Source organism: Chaetodon auriga, chromosome 22, assembly GCF_051107435.1.
Source record: "Chaetodon auriga isolate fChaAug3 chromosome 22, fChaAug3.hap1, whole genome shotgun sequence".
Classification (NCBI taxonomy): Eukaryota; Metazoa; Chordata; class Actinopteri; order Chaetodontiformes; family Chaetodontidae; genus Chaetodon; species Chaetodon auriga.
Window position 1 is genome coordinate 19,672,552 of NC_135095.1, and position 16,068 is coordinate 19,688,619.

General features: G+C 50.2%; 1 protein-coding gene across 1 annotated transcript; it reads left to right on the top strand.

Annotated features, from left to right (window-relative positions):
- The first annotated feature begins 252 nt into the window (after positions 1-252).
- Positions 253-15,777, top strand: kiaa0930. Its single transcript, XM_076722011.1, has 10 exons — positions 253-697; positions 6,924-7,072; positions 8,656-8,760; positions 9,175-9,252; positions 9,342-9,443; positions 10,022-10,162; positions 10,523-10,711; positions 11,166-11,325; positions 11,467-11,622; positions 13,153-15,777. The coding sequence occupies exons 1-10, from the start codon at positions 553-555 to the stop codon at positions 13,191-13,193; spliced, it is 1,266 nt and encodes a 421-aa protein (XP_076578126.1). The 5' UTR covers positions 253-552; the 3' UTR covers positions 13,194-15,777.
- Positions 15,778-16,068: the final 291 nt, after the last annotated feature.

The window sequence follows — 16,068 nt, forward strand, 5'->3', positions numbered from 1 at the left end:
ACCTGTCTGTGTCTGTGCTCCTTGTCACCTGTCTGTGCTCTGGTTTACCTGTCTGTGTCACCTGTCTGTGCTCTGGTTCACCTGTCAGTGTCTGTGCTCCTTGTCACCTGTCTGTGCTCTGGTTCACCTGTCTGTGTCTGTGCTCCTTGTCACCTGTCTGTGCTCTGGTTCACCTGTCTGTGTCTGTGCTCCTTGTCACCTGTCTGTGCTCCAGCCCCGTCATGTGAGCAGTATTTGGTGCTCTGTCTCTTTAAATGCCTCGTGTTGTTACAGGAAGTGTGAGGGGTGTTTCCAGCTGATCTGCACAACAGAAGGACCAGAGTCTCCCTCAGCAGACCGACGTCCCCGCTCCTCTCTGGGCTACCACAGCAGAGCAGACCCGCACCGGCCACCGGCAGGTCTGCAGCGGCACAGTAAAGGTCTAATTCGGGATTAGATTCAGGTGTTCCCCCCTCCCTCCCTGCTCCGCGCTCCCTTTAGCCGTCTGTTAGCTGCCGTGAACCGGTGCCGTCGGTAGCTGTTAGCCCGGACTGTCATGATCCCAGCTCGGAGATGGCGTCCTTCCCCGGTTTGTGTAAGGCTGTCGGGCCAGCGGAGGAGGAGAACGGAGAGCTGGACGGCTCTCTGCAGCAGATGCTGAAGGCCATCGCCGACGAGAGGAACCGACTGAACATCCGACAGGAGATCAGCGGACTGGGTGAGTCCGTCCTTTCTCCTCCGTGGCCCAGTTAGTGCTGAGCGGCGTGGTGCTTCCCCGCCGCTGTCTGCTCTCTCACGTTCAGCTCAGCTCTTTTATTTCTGTTTTCTGGCTTCATGAACGCGCCAGGATCGGGACTTTAGTGTTGCGCCTGCGGTTACCGGGCAGGTAAAGAGGGGCCGCACTGATCCAGATCCGCTCTGTCTCACCTGGTTTCTGCTGGTTGAACTGAACAGTTTGTACCTGCAGCAGTGAAGCTGAGTGTCACCTGACATGATGAAGGCCTGTTTGGTCCTTTAGAGCCACTGATTGAGGCAGTACACTGACACTTTACTGCAGTAAAACTACTAACACCACACTGTAAAAATACTCTGTCACAAGTACAAGTCCTGCATTGAAAGTAAAAGTACGTCAGTTTAATGAGGAAAATGTACCTCAAGTATTGAAAGTAAAAGTATTCAGTGCAGGAAAGTGACTGTTCTCTCTGATCTCAACTGTTTTATAAAGGACTGAAACTAATGATTCTTTTCATTCTGGATCAATCTGCTGATCAGTTTCTCCATCCATCCATCCATCATCCAAACATCCACATGACTCCAAACACATTCAGATCATTGAGATCACTGAGAGGAAAAGCAGCAAATCAAACATGTGAGGAGATCAAACTTCAGATGATTCCACAGCAAAGATCACTGAAACCATTTAAACAACAGATGATCGATCATTGATCGATGGACTGATCAGTTTCAGCTGAACTCATATAAACTGCTGGAGTTTAATTTCTAACAAAACAGATTTTAGAAACTCTTCAGATGTTTGTGTGGGAGAATCTGTTTGATGCTTCGGTTTCTAAATGACGTCTTAAAGTTCATTTCAGAGCTGAAACTGTGGATCAATTCACTCTGATGATTGATCTCAATGATGAGTCCTGATTCAATCAATCAGTCAAATCTGCTGGATCCGAAACACACATGAAGAAGACCACAGACAGAAAACTCCGGCCTCTGGTGTGTGTGTGTGTGTGTGTGTGTGTGTGTGTGTGTGTGTGTGTGTGGTGGCTCTTTTGTTCTGATGGGGAAATCAATGGCGCTCTGTTCACGACTCATGACTTCATCGCAGCACACGTGCTTCTGTTTGTCGCTCATCTTCTTCAGCTTCGTTGTCGCAGCCTCAGTGAAGAGCAGAGACACGCCGGCCTGTCAGCTGGTGATTGGCCGGTTTCAGGACGTTCATGACGTCTGTGGCTGAAGCTTAAAGTTTGTGGTGACCTCACGGCGGTGGGAGAGTGGGCGTCAGCTTCACATTTGAAGCAGGACGAGCGGGTGCGTCTCAGTCTCAGTCCATCTTGTCCCCTCTCAGGTGCTCTGTTGCGTCTGGCTGCTGCTTCTTTATTCAGACTCTGTCGTCCGTCCTTGATGGTCCTCTACCAGCTGCTGAGTGAGTCTGGTCTGAGAGCGTCCACAGTGACTCAGGTCTTTCCTGCGTTTGTCTCACCTCCGTCTTACTGTGGTCATTTCGTCTGTCTTTTTATCGATGCCAGATGTTTGCGTCAGTTCACATGAAGCTCGGTCATGAACCGTCCACTCTGTCAAACTGGACAGAATACATACATGAATCCAGCAACGTACAGCCTCAACCAGCGCGTTCTCAGACTTTACGGACACAGACGCGTGACGCGGAGTCGTGGCAGCGTGCAGCCGAGTTGTTATCATCGAGTCCCAGTGTTATCATCGTCCCAGTATTTGAGGCGTGTGATGACGGGTGAGGGGCTGACACAGTCACTGGTGTTGAGGGTAAACAGGAAGCGGCTCAGGACACAACCCTGTGGGGCTCCGGTGATGGCGATGGAGGATGAGGACGCTGTGCTGTCGTAGCGTCTCTGTGCCCGCTGTTGATCGTTCTCCTTAAAGGAAACGAGCGTGTACGCAGTTCAATGAACGGATGATATTCATTGGTTACGATGCTTCAGTGAGGTGTTGACATCCTTGTAGTTGACCTTTGACCCCATGAAGTCAGAGAGATCGGTGTTTCAGTTAACGTGGCAACACCAGCTTTACAGACACTCGCTGCCTGTTTGTGTCGCCCAGCAGAAAGAACAGGGTGAGCAGAAAGTAGACGGTGGTTTTCACACAGCGAGGAGGTCCCTGAACACACCAACATGTTTGTGTTCCTGCTGAAAGTAAAACGGGAGCATCAGCTGATCATCCCGGCTGTTTCATCTGTGCGTCGCTGGGCTGAAAATCTGACTGTAGATCAGATTTTACTTTTCTAGCTTCAGATCTGTTGAATGTAACAGAGATCGTATCGTTTCAAACACAAGGATCCAAGTATTGATTCTTACGACAGCTGTAATTTGAGTTCTTTGACTAAATCGCTGCTGTTTCACTCAATCGATGTTCTCTGGGTTATCGATTGATTACGAGCTCACAGGTGGTGTCACTTTGACTGAAACCTGTCGCTGCTCGGCTGCGTCTCTCGTCTGTGATCAAACACACATCTGATGAAATGCATCTTAAACACTTTGTTCGGGGGTGTCATACGTCCACGTTTGAAGCGAATCGACCTGGAGCTGAAAGTGTTAAAGATACGGGAAGCTTGAAGAACTGATTCTTCTGTGTCTGAATGTTGGCAGGCAGCCGATGCTGCAAACGAAACCTCTGAAACGACAGGAAACAGCAAAAAACAACAAAAATTGACTTCATTCTTTATTCTGACGCCTCACAGAAGTCCAGGTGTCAGGAGCCCAGGGCGTTTGAGATACATGGAAATAAAGATGGCACCTGAACGCCACACAGCATCTAATCCATGTGCTCACTTGTCATTAACATGTTTTCATGACGTCTGCACTCTGAGACATGAAGAAAGAAGTTTTTCTGAAGTGCTCCTGAGCCCAGGCGTGTTCACAGAGCGGCGAGCCTTTCCAGGAAGTCCTGACACCTTCACCTGTTGGCAGTGAGCTGAGGTGTGTGCTCTCAGAGCTCAGTGAATGAGGTCAAACAGTAAACATGGGCTGCAGGTGACTCCTCTCACGGCTCAGCGTTTTCTCTGTCTGAACTATCAAACACGTCCTGTGACGTCAGGCAGCAGGGAGGCGAGACACAGCAGCATCAATGATTCAGGTTTAATTACCTCCCAACACGCCGGCGTGTCCTCCACAGCGAGCTGCGGCTCGGCTATAAATACTCTGGCATCGGTCTGTAACGTGGAGCCGCTCGTGGTTCAGAGACGCAGATCGATGGATGGGTGGGTGGACGCTGAGATGTGCTCTTCATCAAGCTGAAGAGTGCCGTGTGACTGTACGGTAAAAATAACCGTGTGTGACTCGCTCTCAGACGAGGGTTACAAACCCTGCTGAATATTTAATGCAGCGTGATTCAGTGAAACGGGAGTCGATGCTTCCTGACTTCAGCCTATAAACACACAGTGTGTGTGTGGGACTGCAGGACGTCTCGGACAGACGGAGACCGCGGCGGGACGCCTCCCATCTGTTTACATTGTGCTGTCTGTGTGTGGATAACACTCATGTGTTCACGCTGTTTGGAAATGAAGTGTAGATTCAGGCCTCTGGAAGCAGCCAATCAGCACAGAGATCCATAACTGAAGTCACACCTTCAGATCCAAGCGGGCCCCGTGAGGCCTTCATGGTCACTGCCTTTGTGCGTCTCCTCTCTGGTTCCTCTCGGCTAAGTGAGTCTTTGCAGACTTCCTGAGACGCTTCAGATCAAACCCTGCTCACCTGAGCTGAGCCTCACCTGCGCCGTGCTTCACCGTCAGTCAGTGGTGTCTTTAGGGAGCACACGTCTGCTCTGTGGAGCCTGGATTTATTTCTACATTCAGAGAGTAAACAGAACTGAACAATGATCAAACTGATCCGAGTCGTCTTTGAATTTGAGTGAGGGTGAAACAAACGTTCTTGTTTTTGGCTCCATGTTGTTTAGTCTTCAGTGTATTTCTGAGTCCTCGTGTCCATTTAGGACTTTAAGTCTTTCATGTCCTCTGCTGGACGCTTTCAGAGCTCGTCTTGAGCCCTGTGACGTCTCCAGGTTAAACCTCTCAGACGACCTCTGCGAGGGGTCGTGACCTCCAGGTTGGGAACCACTGTTTTAGGTTCTTCCTGTGGTCATTCTAAAGGTCTTTGAGGTTTTTCTTGTGATCTTTTAGGAAGTTCAGTGGTCCTTTCGGAGGTTCTGGTGGTCACTGCAGTGGTTCTAGAGCCTTCCAGTTGCTCTAGTGATCACTGAGTGGGTTCTCTTGTGGTTCTGTAAGAGGTTCTGGTGATAATGGAGGAGGCTCTGCTCACAGCAGGTTCTCTGTGGGTGGTTGTAGTGCTCGTGGGGAGGTTTTAGTGGCCAGTGAGAAGGTTTGAGGGTTCCTTTGCGAGGTTCTAGTAGTCCTTCAGCAGTTTGTAGGGGCTCACTGAGGAGGCTCTAGTGGTTCTTAGCTGGTTTTAGTTCACTTTGACAAAGTTAGAGATTGAATTTGTGTTTCTGTCTCATTTCTGACGGTGACAGACCTTAAACCTTTAACCCTGATGGCTCAGTCAGCACTGAGGGTTTCTGTTCATCCATCCATCACCAGTCCATCCAGCCATCCTTCAGTTCATCCTCTCATCCAGGTCACTGGAGCTTTGACAGAGCGTCAGCGAGCTCCCACCAACTCTTACATAACCGTCATGAAAAATACAACAGGCCGAACATGGCTGCTGATATTCTCTCATCTCTGCCAGCAGAGGTGGATTTTGGGTGATTCAGCTCACTTTCATCAGATGATGAGCGATGGTGCGCCGGCTTCACAACACAGTGATGTATTTTTAAAATGGGATCCGCAGCTATAAATAGAGCAGGACTTTCATGAACGTGTCGGAGGCTGCAGAGCTGCTTCACTCTGGAAACACCAACACTCGCAGATGTGCAGCCAAAAACCAAACTTCACCTCTTTAAAGGACACCGTCAGACCCAATGAACCGTCAGCAGGAGCAGGACGAGAGCAGCGAGCGTCGTCGTTAGCCTGCAGCGACAGAAGTAACGAGGAAATATTGAAGCACAGTGTTCTCTGGACTCACCGCCACTGTGTCTTCAAGGTCTTAGTGAAAGCTGGACGAGAGGACGTCTTCTGTTCCAGCTCAGGTGTTTAAACGAGATCAGAGTCTGAGCAGGTCAAAGCAAACGAGATTAATCCTCAAAGTCCAACATTAAACTAACCTGATTTCATTTCTGCCTGTGAAATCAATCAAATGCCAGCACAGTGTTTCTGTTTTTGTGTCCATCGCAGAGCTCACGTCCCTTCGTTCGTCTCGTCATAATCAAACCTTATGCCTGTTCAGCCGCAGTAAACGTAAACGGGAGTATAAATCCTGGCGGTCCAGAGCTGTTTAATGCTCATCGGGTCTCAGCTGAGCTGCCGTTTGTGAGTCTGACCAAGTCAATTAACCCTGAAACGCTGCAGCTAATCCTGATCAAAGGGTGGACGGTGAGCGTTCAGCGCGTCTTAAAGATGGACACCAACGGTCAGGATGACGGCTCAACACTCTGACAAACACTCCAACGGGAAGAATGAAGGCTTTCATTGTGAAGAGCTGCAGGAAGTCTCAGGCTGCCTTGCTGATGAGGGTGATGAAGATCTGACAGAAAAGACATACGTCCTCTTACAGGAGGTTTAAACTGGCCAGCTCGATGATGACTGGAGTGTCCACACAAACCAATCACAGCCAGGATCAACCCTGCAGGCAGCCAATCAGACAGGTGGATCAGCAAGTTTTTGTTGAAGCTTCACTTGGATCAGGTTCATCAGACGTCCTGAAGTCGCCGTCTGTCTTTATTTCGTATTAACTAAGGGCTTTGTCATCCTCCGCCCCCTGAGGAGACTGAGGGCGCCGACGCCTGAAGCACTCGCCGTCAGTGTGCCGGCGATCGCTTTTCAAAATAAAAGTGTGTGAATCATTTATCAGGCGTTTTATTGACCATGAGGGCAGATTACTGTGTGATTAAAGTGCGATGAAGCCGTCTGACCACAGCAGCGTCACGCGACGTCTTCAGAGCAGGACGAGAAGCTTCACTTCCTGTTTCCATCCAAACTCACACCGACAGACGGGTGACGAGCTCACGAGAGGCTGATTCATGTGTCTGAAGGTTTCTATTCCTCCTCCTGTCCGTCAGCCATTTAAATCTTATTTTTCTTTCTGTGTGTGTGTGTGTGTGTGCGCGTGTGCGTGTGTGTGTGCTGGCAGGCTGTTTTAAGGATGACCGCATCGTCTTCTGGACCTGGATGTTCTCCACGTACTTCATGGAGAAGTGGGCGCCTCGGCAGGACGACATGCTGTTCTACGTCCGCAGGAAGCTCGCCTACGTCAGCGCCGACAACACGGAGGGCAAAAAGGTGACGAGCAGACGTTTACGCTCTACAGGTAGAGCTGCAGCCGTCAGGTGATCAGCCGATCGGTGGATCAATCGATCAGTCGATCAGTGGATCGACGCCACAGATCCTTCAGTGCACGTCGACCCGCTCAGTGTCACTTCCTTTAGTTTGCACGTCAAACTCTTCCAGCACGTGAGAAAAGAAGTCAGGATCAATAAAGAGCCAAGAAAGGACGGAGAGACAAACAGGGAGGTCGTCAATAAAAACCAAGAAAAAACAGAAAAAACACACACCTGGAAAACTCTCGTCAAACTTTCTTGTTCCCTGAATCATTTCAACGAGTCAACAACTAAAATAAAGCCAATTTATCATTCAGATTTCTGTTTTTAACCATTTTTCTGACCAATTAAAAACCCTCAAATGTTTAAATAAAATAAATCTAAAATGTAAATACAAACACAGACGTGTAGAAAAACGAACGCATCACAGACGGCTGCGTGAGAGACTGGAGTGTGTGTGTGTGTGTGTGTGTGTGTGTGTGCGCGCGCGCGTGTGCGTGTGTGTGTGTGCGTGCATGTGTGTGTGTGTGTGTGTGCGCGCGTGCGTGCGTGTGTGTGCGCGTATGCGTGCATGTGTGTGTGCGCGCTCAAACAGAAAGATGAAGTGAAACAGGAAGTGAAAACCTTCATTAAAGCGTCTCTCTCCAGTAAAAGCACTCAGTCTGTGGCTGCTCCACGTCCACGTTGACGTACACATTGGGCTGTTTTTCACACATACGTGCTTCTCACAGGACGCTGCACACACACGATGATCTTCTAGAATATGATGCTTCGCTGTAGATTAAAGCACCGACGGGATATAAAGTCGTTCAGTGAGGTCCGGCTGAAACAGACAGCGGACCTTCAGCTTCATCGTCGTCCTTCGTCCATTCACGTCAGGCTGCGTCGTTTTCTTCCTCTGTGGTTCTTTTTGTCTTCGCTGTCTGTCGGTCAGGTGGGACGCTTCGTCTCTGACTGTCACCGACTGCACGTTCAGCCCTCCACATCCTTATTTAAACAGGCCTGACCGCGGTTCGGTCTGCAGGGAGATACGAGGTCTCTGCGCGCCAGCTTTCATTTCACTCACAAGCCTTTTAGAGCGCGTGAATGGTTGCCATGGTTACACTGCGAGTGGGAAACGCCCCTCGTGGAGGAAAGTAAATTAACAGAACGTCTTAAACAGGCCGCGTCCAGAGGAAGTCAGGTCCTCCTGCTCCATTAACAGGAAGTGAGCAGAAACACGGCAGAAGTGAAGCTGCTGACTGCAAACAAGCAGAAAACATGGAGGTCGGCTTGACGCTGCGCGATTTACAGACGTTAGTAAACAAACACTACTCACTGAATCACAGAGCTGATGTTGGTACTACAGTACGTCCATTAAATTAGGCCTAAACTGAATGGGGTTTGGTTGGCAGGAGACCCGAGACGGCGTCTCCGGATCGACCCGCAGCAGCTCGTCCTCCACGTCTCTGCGCTCTGAAGTCAAACCCACGTGACAGGAAGTCTCCGGAGTCCCGGTTCCCGTCCTGTAGCTGCCTCTGATGGAGCGTGTGTGCTGTGTTTCAGGTGGAGGTGGAGGTGTACAGGAGAGACTCCAAGAAGCTGCCCGGCCTCGGAGACCCGGACATCGACTGGGAGGAGAGCGTCTACCTGAACCTCATCCTGCAGAAGGTGAGCCGCTCTGAAAACTAGTACTCAGAAGTACTAATACCTCATGAACAAATACTGCCTGACATGAGCTCATGACGCAGCCCGGCGTGCTCGAGCTTCATCCTCTGCAGAGCCTCAGTGTGATTCGTTAGGAATGCGATGACCTCATGGTGGCGCTAGAGGACGTTTCATCTCATGGCTTCAAACCTCATTATCAATCCTGTGACACCCCGAATAATTAGGATTAACGATGTGGTGTGAAAGTCTGTGAATCACACTGATTCAACATGAAGCCGTCCTGGTGGGTAAAGAAACATAAAGCAGTGGGGCAGACCAGAGTACTTCACGCTCTGTCGTACTGTAGTAAACGAGTCAAAAACACGACGAGGATGGCTGGTTGTTGACCTCAGTGACCTGAAACTCTGCCGTCCTCAGCTGGACTACGTGGTGACGTGCGCCGTCTGCACGCGCTCAGACGCAGGAGACATCCACATCCACAGGAAGAAGTGTCAGGTAGGCCAGCACACCTGTCAGCCGCTCACCTTCGCTCCGTGCTCTCAGGCTCGTTGATCTTCACTCAGTCTGTCTGCGGTGATTCACAGGAAGTGTTCGCGTCTCCCAGCAAACACGCCATGGACAGCAAAGGAGAGGAGTCCAAGATGAGCTACCCCAACATCTTCTTCATGATCGACAACTTTGAGGAGGTGATCGCACTCAGACTCACACCTGCCACTTAACCTTTAACTGTGGTACTGTGGTCATTTTGATGCTCGTACTTCTGTGCTTTTACTTTGTACTTTTACTGCACTTGTACTTCTACACTGTAGTAGTTTTACTTCAGTAAAAGATGTGAATACTTCTTCTGCTGCTGGTATTTCCTGTGAGAATTGAAATGTCGTCCGTCAGCTTGTGAAAAAGGGATCAAAGGAGGATCGTTGAAGTGGATCAGGTGTGAACGGCGGCGTCCCGTCAGCAGCTGATTGGTTCCTGCTCTGCCCGGCGAGCAGATCCATCAGCTGCTGCTGCTTTAACAAAGTGTGACTTGATGCTTTTTTAAAACGAGCTGCATTAACGGCTCGTTTTATCGGTCGACTGGAGGGAAAAACATCAGCTCAGATGTTTCTCTCCGAAGAGGAAATCAATGAAGGTGTTTTGGTGCTCAGAGGAGAGAAAACCAGTTTGTAGACTCGGACAGAGAAGTCAGCGCCAGCTGAAGAGCCAAAGGTCCTCATACAGAGACGAGGACATTTTGACAGTGAAGGTTACTGTTTTCTTCGTGTAGGTGTTCAGTGACATGACGGTGGGCGAGGGCGAGATGGTATGTGTGGAGCTGGTGGCGAGCGACAAGAGCAACACCTTCCAGGGCGTCATCTTCCAGGGCTCCATCCGCTACGAGGCCCTCAAGAAGGTCTACGACAACCGGGTGAGAAGCTGCAGCCTGTGTGCTACAGCAGGGCTTTGAGCCAAGTGCTAACAGCAGCATGCTAACACCAGAAGATTAACACGCTGAAACCTGAAAAGCTAATGTGCATGTTAAACATATGTATGTTAGCTTCCTGACTATTACATGCTAACAGTAACATGTTAAAGATGCAGTAGCATGAGAAAAACCCAAGGTAGGCTAACATGCTAACATTAGCATGTCAACATACATATATTAGTACTGTTAGCATTGTCTCGTTCATGTTAGCATGAAGCTAATGTCATGCAGGACTTCCTGTGACCTGTCCCGGCTGTACACAGAGTGTGTTTGACTGCACGCTGTCGTGTGTGCGTGCTGCAGGTGAGCGTGGCTGCTAAGATGGCTCAGAGGATGTCTTTCGGCTTCTACAAATACAACAACATGGAGTTTGTGAGGATGAAGGGTCCGCAGGGCAAAGGTCACGCCGAGATGGCCGTCAGCAGGGTGCCGACGGGCGACACCTCCCCCTGTGGCACCGAGGAGGACCAGGTGTCCCCAATGCACGAGAGGGTGAGGACAACAAACACACACCAACGCCCTGTAACCTGAATACAAAATAAACGTAAAACGTTCATGAAATCAGAAATCAGAAATCAGAAATGAAGTCATGAAGTCGTAATGTAAAACTAAAGTGAAGAAAGCTTCAGCTCAGCAGCTCCGAGCCGCCAGCGAACGCCTCGGAGCTGAAATCAGGTCAGGATCAATAATGGATGAGCTGCTCTGGATGATGCATCATTTAAGATGTCTGTCGTGACGGATCCTCACAGGTCACAAAGAAACAACGCCTTCGTTCGTTTCTGTCACGGAAAAAACACACTTCACGTTTAGCAAAGCGGAGAGTCAGCGTGCGTCAGCTGATCGGCTCAGTTAGAAAAACAGCTGGTCATCACGTTCTGTCAGATCTCGTGTTCCTTCAGCCTCACACTGGAGATACGTGCTTTTCACTGTGGCGGTCTCCCTCCAGGTGACGTCCTTCAGCACCCCCCCGACTCCAGAGAGGAACCGTCCCTCCTTCTTCTCTCCGTCTCTGAGACGAAAAGTTCCTCGAAACCGAATCGCAGAGATGAAGAAGTCTCACTCAGCCAATGACAGCGAGGAGTTCTTCAGGGAGGAGGAGGATGAAGGTACGAGCTGGTCTCACTGGTTTCAGTCAGGTGTGGGGGGGTGCTGTGATGTAGCCGACACGGCGGCCTGTAGGGCCACAGCACGATTCACAGGTTCAGGTGAGTCAGGTGTGACCGTCAGTCTGTGCTCACCTGTTTCAGACCTTCACTCCACCACCAACCTGCGCTCCCGCTCTCTGTCGGGCACCGGCCGCTCGCTCGTCGGCTCCTGGCTCAAACTCAACCGAGCCGAAGACTACTTCCTGCTCTACTCCCACCTGACCTACGTCACCCTGCCGCTGCACCGCATCACCACAGGTCAGAGGTCGCACACACACACACACAGTGTCACCACAGGTCAGAGGTCACACACACACACACACACACAGTGTCACCACAGGTCAGAGGTCGCACACACACACACACACACACACACACACAGCGTCACCACAGGTCAGAGGTCACACACACACACACACACACACACACACAGTGTCACCACAGGTCAGAGGTCACACACACACACAGCGTCACCACAGGTCAGAGGTCACACACACACACACACACATACACACACACACACACACAGCGTCACCACAGGTCAGAGGTCGCACACACACACACACACACACACACACAGCGTCACCACAGGTCAGAGGTCGCACACACACACACATACACACACACAGTGTCACCACAGGTCAGAGGTCGCACACACACACACATACACACACACAGTGTCACCACAGGTCAGAGGTCGCACACACATACACACACACACACACACACGGCGTCACCACAGGTCAGAGGTCACACACACACACACACACACACACACACACAGCGTCACCACAGGTCAGAGGTCACACACACACACACACACACACACACACACACACACACACAGTGTCACCACAGGTCAGAGGTCGCACACACACACACACACACACACACACACACAGCGTCACCACAGGTCAGAGGTCGCACACACGCACACACACACACACAGTGTCACCACAGGTCAGAGGTCACACACACACACACACAGAGGTCAGAGGTCTCACACACACACACACACACACACACAGTGTCACCACAGGTCAGAGGTCACACACACACACACACACAGTGTCACCACAGGTCAGAGGTCACACACACACACACACACACACACACACAGTGTCACCACAGGTCAGAGGTCACACTCACACACACACACACACACACACACAGTGTCACCACAGGTCAGAGGTCACACACACACACACACACACAGAGGTCAGAGGTCTCACACACACACACACACACACACAGTGTCACCACAGGTCAGAGGTCACACACATACACACACACACACACACACACACACACAGTGTCACCACAGGTCAGAGGTCACACACACACACAGTGTCACCACAGGTCAGAGGTCACACACACACACACACACACACAGTGTCACCACAGGTCAGAGGTCACACACACACACACACACAGTGTCACCACAGGTCAGAGGTCACACACACACACAGTGTCACCACAGGTCAGAGGTCACACACACACACACACACACACAGTGTCACCACAGGTCAGAGGTCACACACACACACAGTGTCACCACAGGTCAGAGGTCTCACACACACACACACACACAGTGTCACCACAGGTCAGAGGTCACACACACACACAGTGTCACCACAGGTCAGAGGTCACACACACACACACACAGTGTCACCACAGGTCAGAGGTCACACACACACACAGTGTCACCACAGGTCAGAGGTCACACACACACACACACAGGCCGCAGTCAGTCGTAGTCACTGTGGCTCTCCTTCGTGTGTCTGTCAGACATCCTGGAGGTGCGGCAGAAGCCCATCCTGATGACATAGCGGCGGCGGTGGCGGCGGAGCCCCTCAGAGCATCACTACCAAGTGCCTCCTGCATCGGGCCACTGAGACGACAGCGGCGCCCCCCGCCGTCCACAGCGAGACCACAACCGAACACCCGCTTCAGCCGGAGACGAGTCAGAGAGCGGCGAGCACAAACCAGCCAATCGAGAAGTGCCTCTTCTTCTTTTCAGTTCCCGCTGAGTCCGAGCTCGTCTCCACGGACACGGGCCCGGCGTCGAGATCACATGACCTCGGTGTGAAAAGGCATTGGCTGAACTCTGACCGGGAAGGAGGAAGTGAAGAATGTGCGTTTTCTTGTAAATATCCTGCTGCTTTCCTCACTGAGACGCCTCGAAGCTTCTGCTGTTACCACACATTCCGTTCGACTCGCCGCCATGTTTTTCTTTTTCACTGTCGCCACGTGAACGGAGGAGGCGGGACACAGACGGCGTCACTCAGACGAGCTCACAGCGACTTTATCCAGACACAGAAACAGGTGACCAATGAGGAACCGTTTCAGAAAAACCTCGACTTTGATTTGATGAATTCTGCCAGAAAACGTTTCAGACCGAGACATTATTGACTGATTATTGATCATTATTAATCACTAACCGATCACTTCAGTGATGAATCACAAAACGGCCAAAACGTTAATTACAAACTTTCATTTCAACAATTAACATTTAACAAGTTGAACCTGCTGAAGCTCCAAACATTCAAACTGTCGCTGTCCTCAAATGATGAATGGATTCTTTCCTGTCGCCCAGCTGGTGATCAGCTGACTGGTGATCAGCTGGCTGGTGATCAGCTGACTGATGATCAGCTGGCTGGTGATCAGCTGACTGGTGATCAGCTGGCTGGCAGCCTCTTTATCAGCATCAGTCTAAACGTGACGTGTTTTAAAGGTCGCAGGTCGGAGGTCACGCAGCTGATTCTTGCTTTGATTTGATTCCACATCACGTCTCCACCCGCCCCGCAGGGACCACCTTTGACATTAATGAAACGCTCCAAACCTGCAGACAAGGTTTTCCTGCAGTTTGTCCACAGACCAGGTTCAGAGGACTCGAGCTGAACGACCGAAGGACAGACGTTAAATCCAGAGTTCGTCTAAAAACAGCTTTAAAATGTTCAGTGTCTCCACGGTCTGAGTCCAGGTCCAGGTCCAGGTCCAGGTCCAGCCTGCCGGAGCGTGAGCTCAGTGGGATCTGTCGGAGGTTCAGGTCCTGGTTTTAGTCTGAAGGACTCGAGTCGACTCACCACAGAAAATCACAATGATCCAGCTTCGACTTTTTACGGCTTTTCTTTAAAAACTGCGACTCACAAACTGGAAGTGACTTGAAAACTGAAGGAAGCGATCTGATTGGATCCAGATGTGGAGCGAAAGACGTTCGATGTCCTCGTTTCTCTGTGAGCTCCCGAAGCCTTAAACCTGACTGAGAAACGTTCGATCTGTCCGGAAACCAGCGGCCGAGGATCAACGCTCACTTTTCATCTGATCACAACCACAGCGGCCACACGGAGGAACGTCTGGAACCAACGTCTGGAACCAACGTCTGGAACGTCTGGAGACCAACAAACGGCCATCACAAGTTCCACAAAGAGACGTCCATCGGAGACGTCCATCAGTCTCCGTCGAACAGGTTTGTTGGTTAGTCTGAAAATCGACCTCAGAGAATCAAACAAACTTCAAACTTCTGAACGAATTCTGAATTTATTGCTAAAGATTTTTTGACGTTTGGGAAAAAATGTGGGTTTTCGAATAAAGTTTGATTTTGGTGAACGTGAGGAAACAGATCTGAGCAGAAGACGACGAACGAATGAAGCCAGTTTGACTTTTTCTGTCTGAACTCTGAACCTGTGACGAGTGTTTGTTTTCTGTTGGTGCATGAAACTCAAACGGATCCATTATTGATTTTAACTCAAACTGATCAGATTCACGTTGATGTTAAATTTATTGATTTTATGGATCTAACTGAGCTGCAGCCAATAATTCTGTTCATTATTGATCATTCTGATCGATCAGCTCTTCCTTCAGTCACGTCATTGATCGACTGTTCTCAGATCAGAAATCAGTTCTGAAGAGTTCAGGATCCATACTGGTCAGATGAAGCTGATTGATCAGAAGATCAATTTTGTGTTTCGTGTCTTCATGATGTGAGAGCTTTGATCTGACAGTCAGCTGTTATTGATCGTTATCGGTGATTGATTTGCACTCAGATGAAGCCATCGTCGATCAAAGTCGCTCCGCAGTGTCTCCGTCTGTCGATTGAACTTTTTCTCTCAGTCTGACGAGTCGACGGCAGCTCGTCTCCTCGGTGATGAAGGTGATGATGATGATGTAGTTGGTAGATCTCCAGCTGAATGTATCCACACTGATCAATAGCAGAAACCTTTGACCTTTGGACAGTTTGCTCTGTAAAGCTTTTTGTACACACACACACACACACACACACACACACACACACACACACACACACACACACACACACACACACACACGCTTCATGAGCATGTTTCCATCTTTCTGTCGCTTCGTCTCAAACTTTCCTTTTATTTATTGAAATACACGTTAACAGAAAACTGACGCTGTGGCTTCTTCCTCTTTTCTGATCACTCTGATTGAACTGAAGCTCGTCTGTTTTCAGGCTGCACTTCCTGTAAAATGACTCCTCCTCCAGCAGCGCCCCCCTCAGGTCATGTTTCCACTGTACAGAGGAAAAACCCCCCATGCTCTAAGCCTCTTCCTGTGGCGCCACCATGAGGACGAACTGTCCATTTTGACCTGTGCTGCAGTAAGACCGGCGAGCTCAGCCGAGGCTCGCGGGACGATTCTCCGACCGGAAATCAAAGTCGGGTCAGTCATCTCAGTTCATCC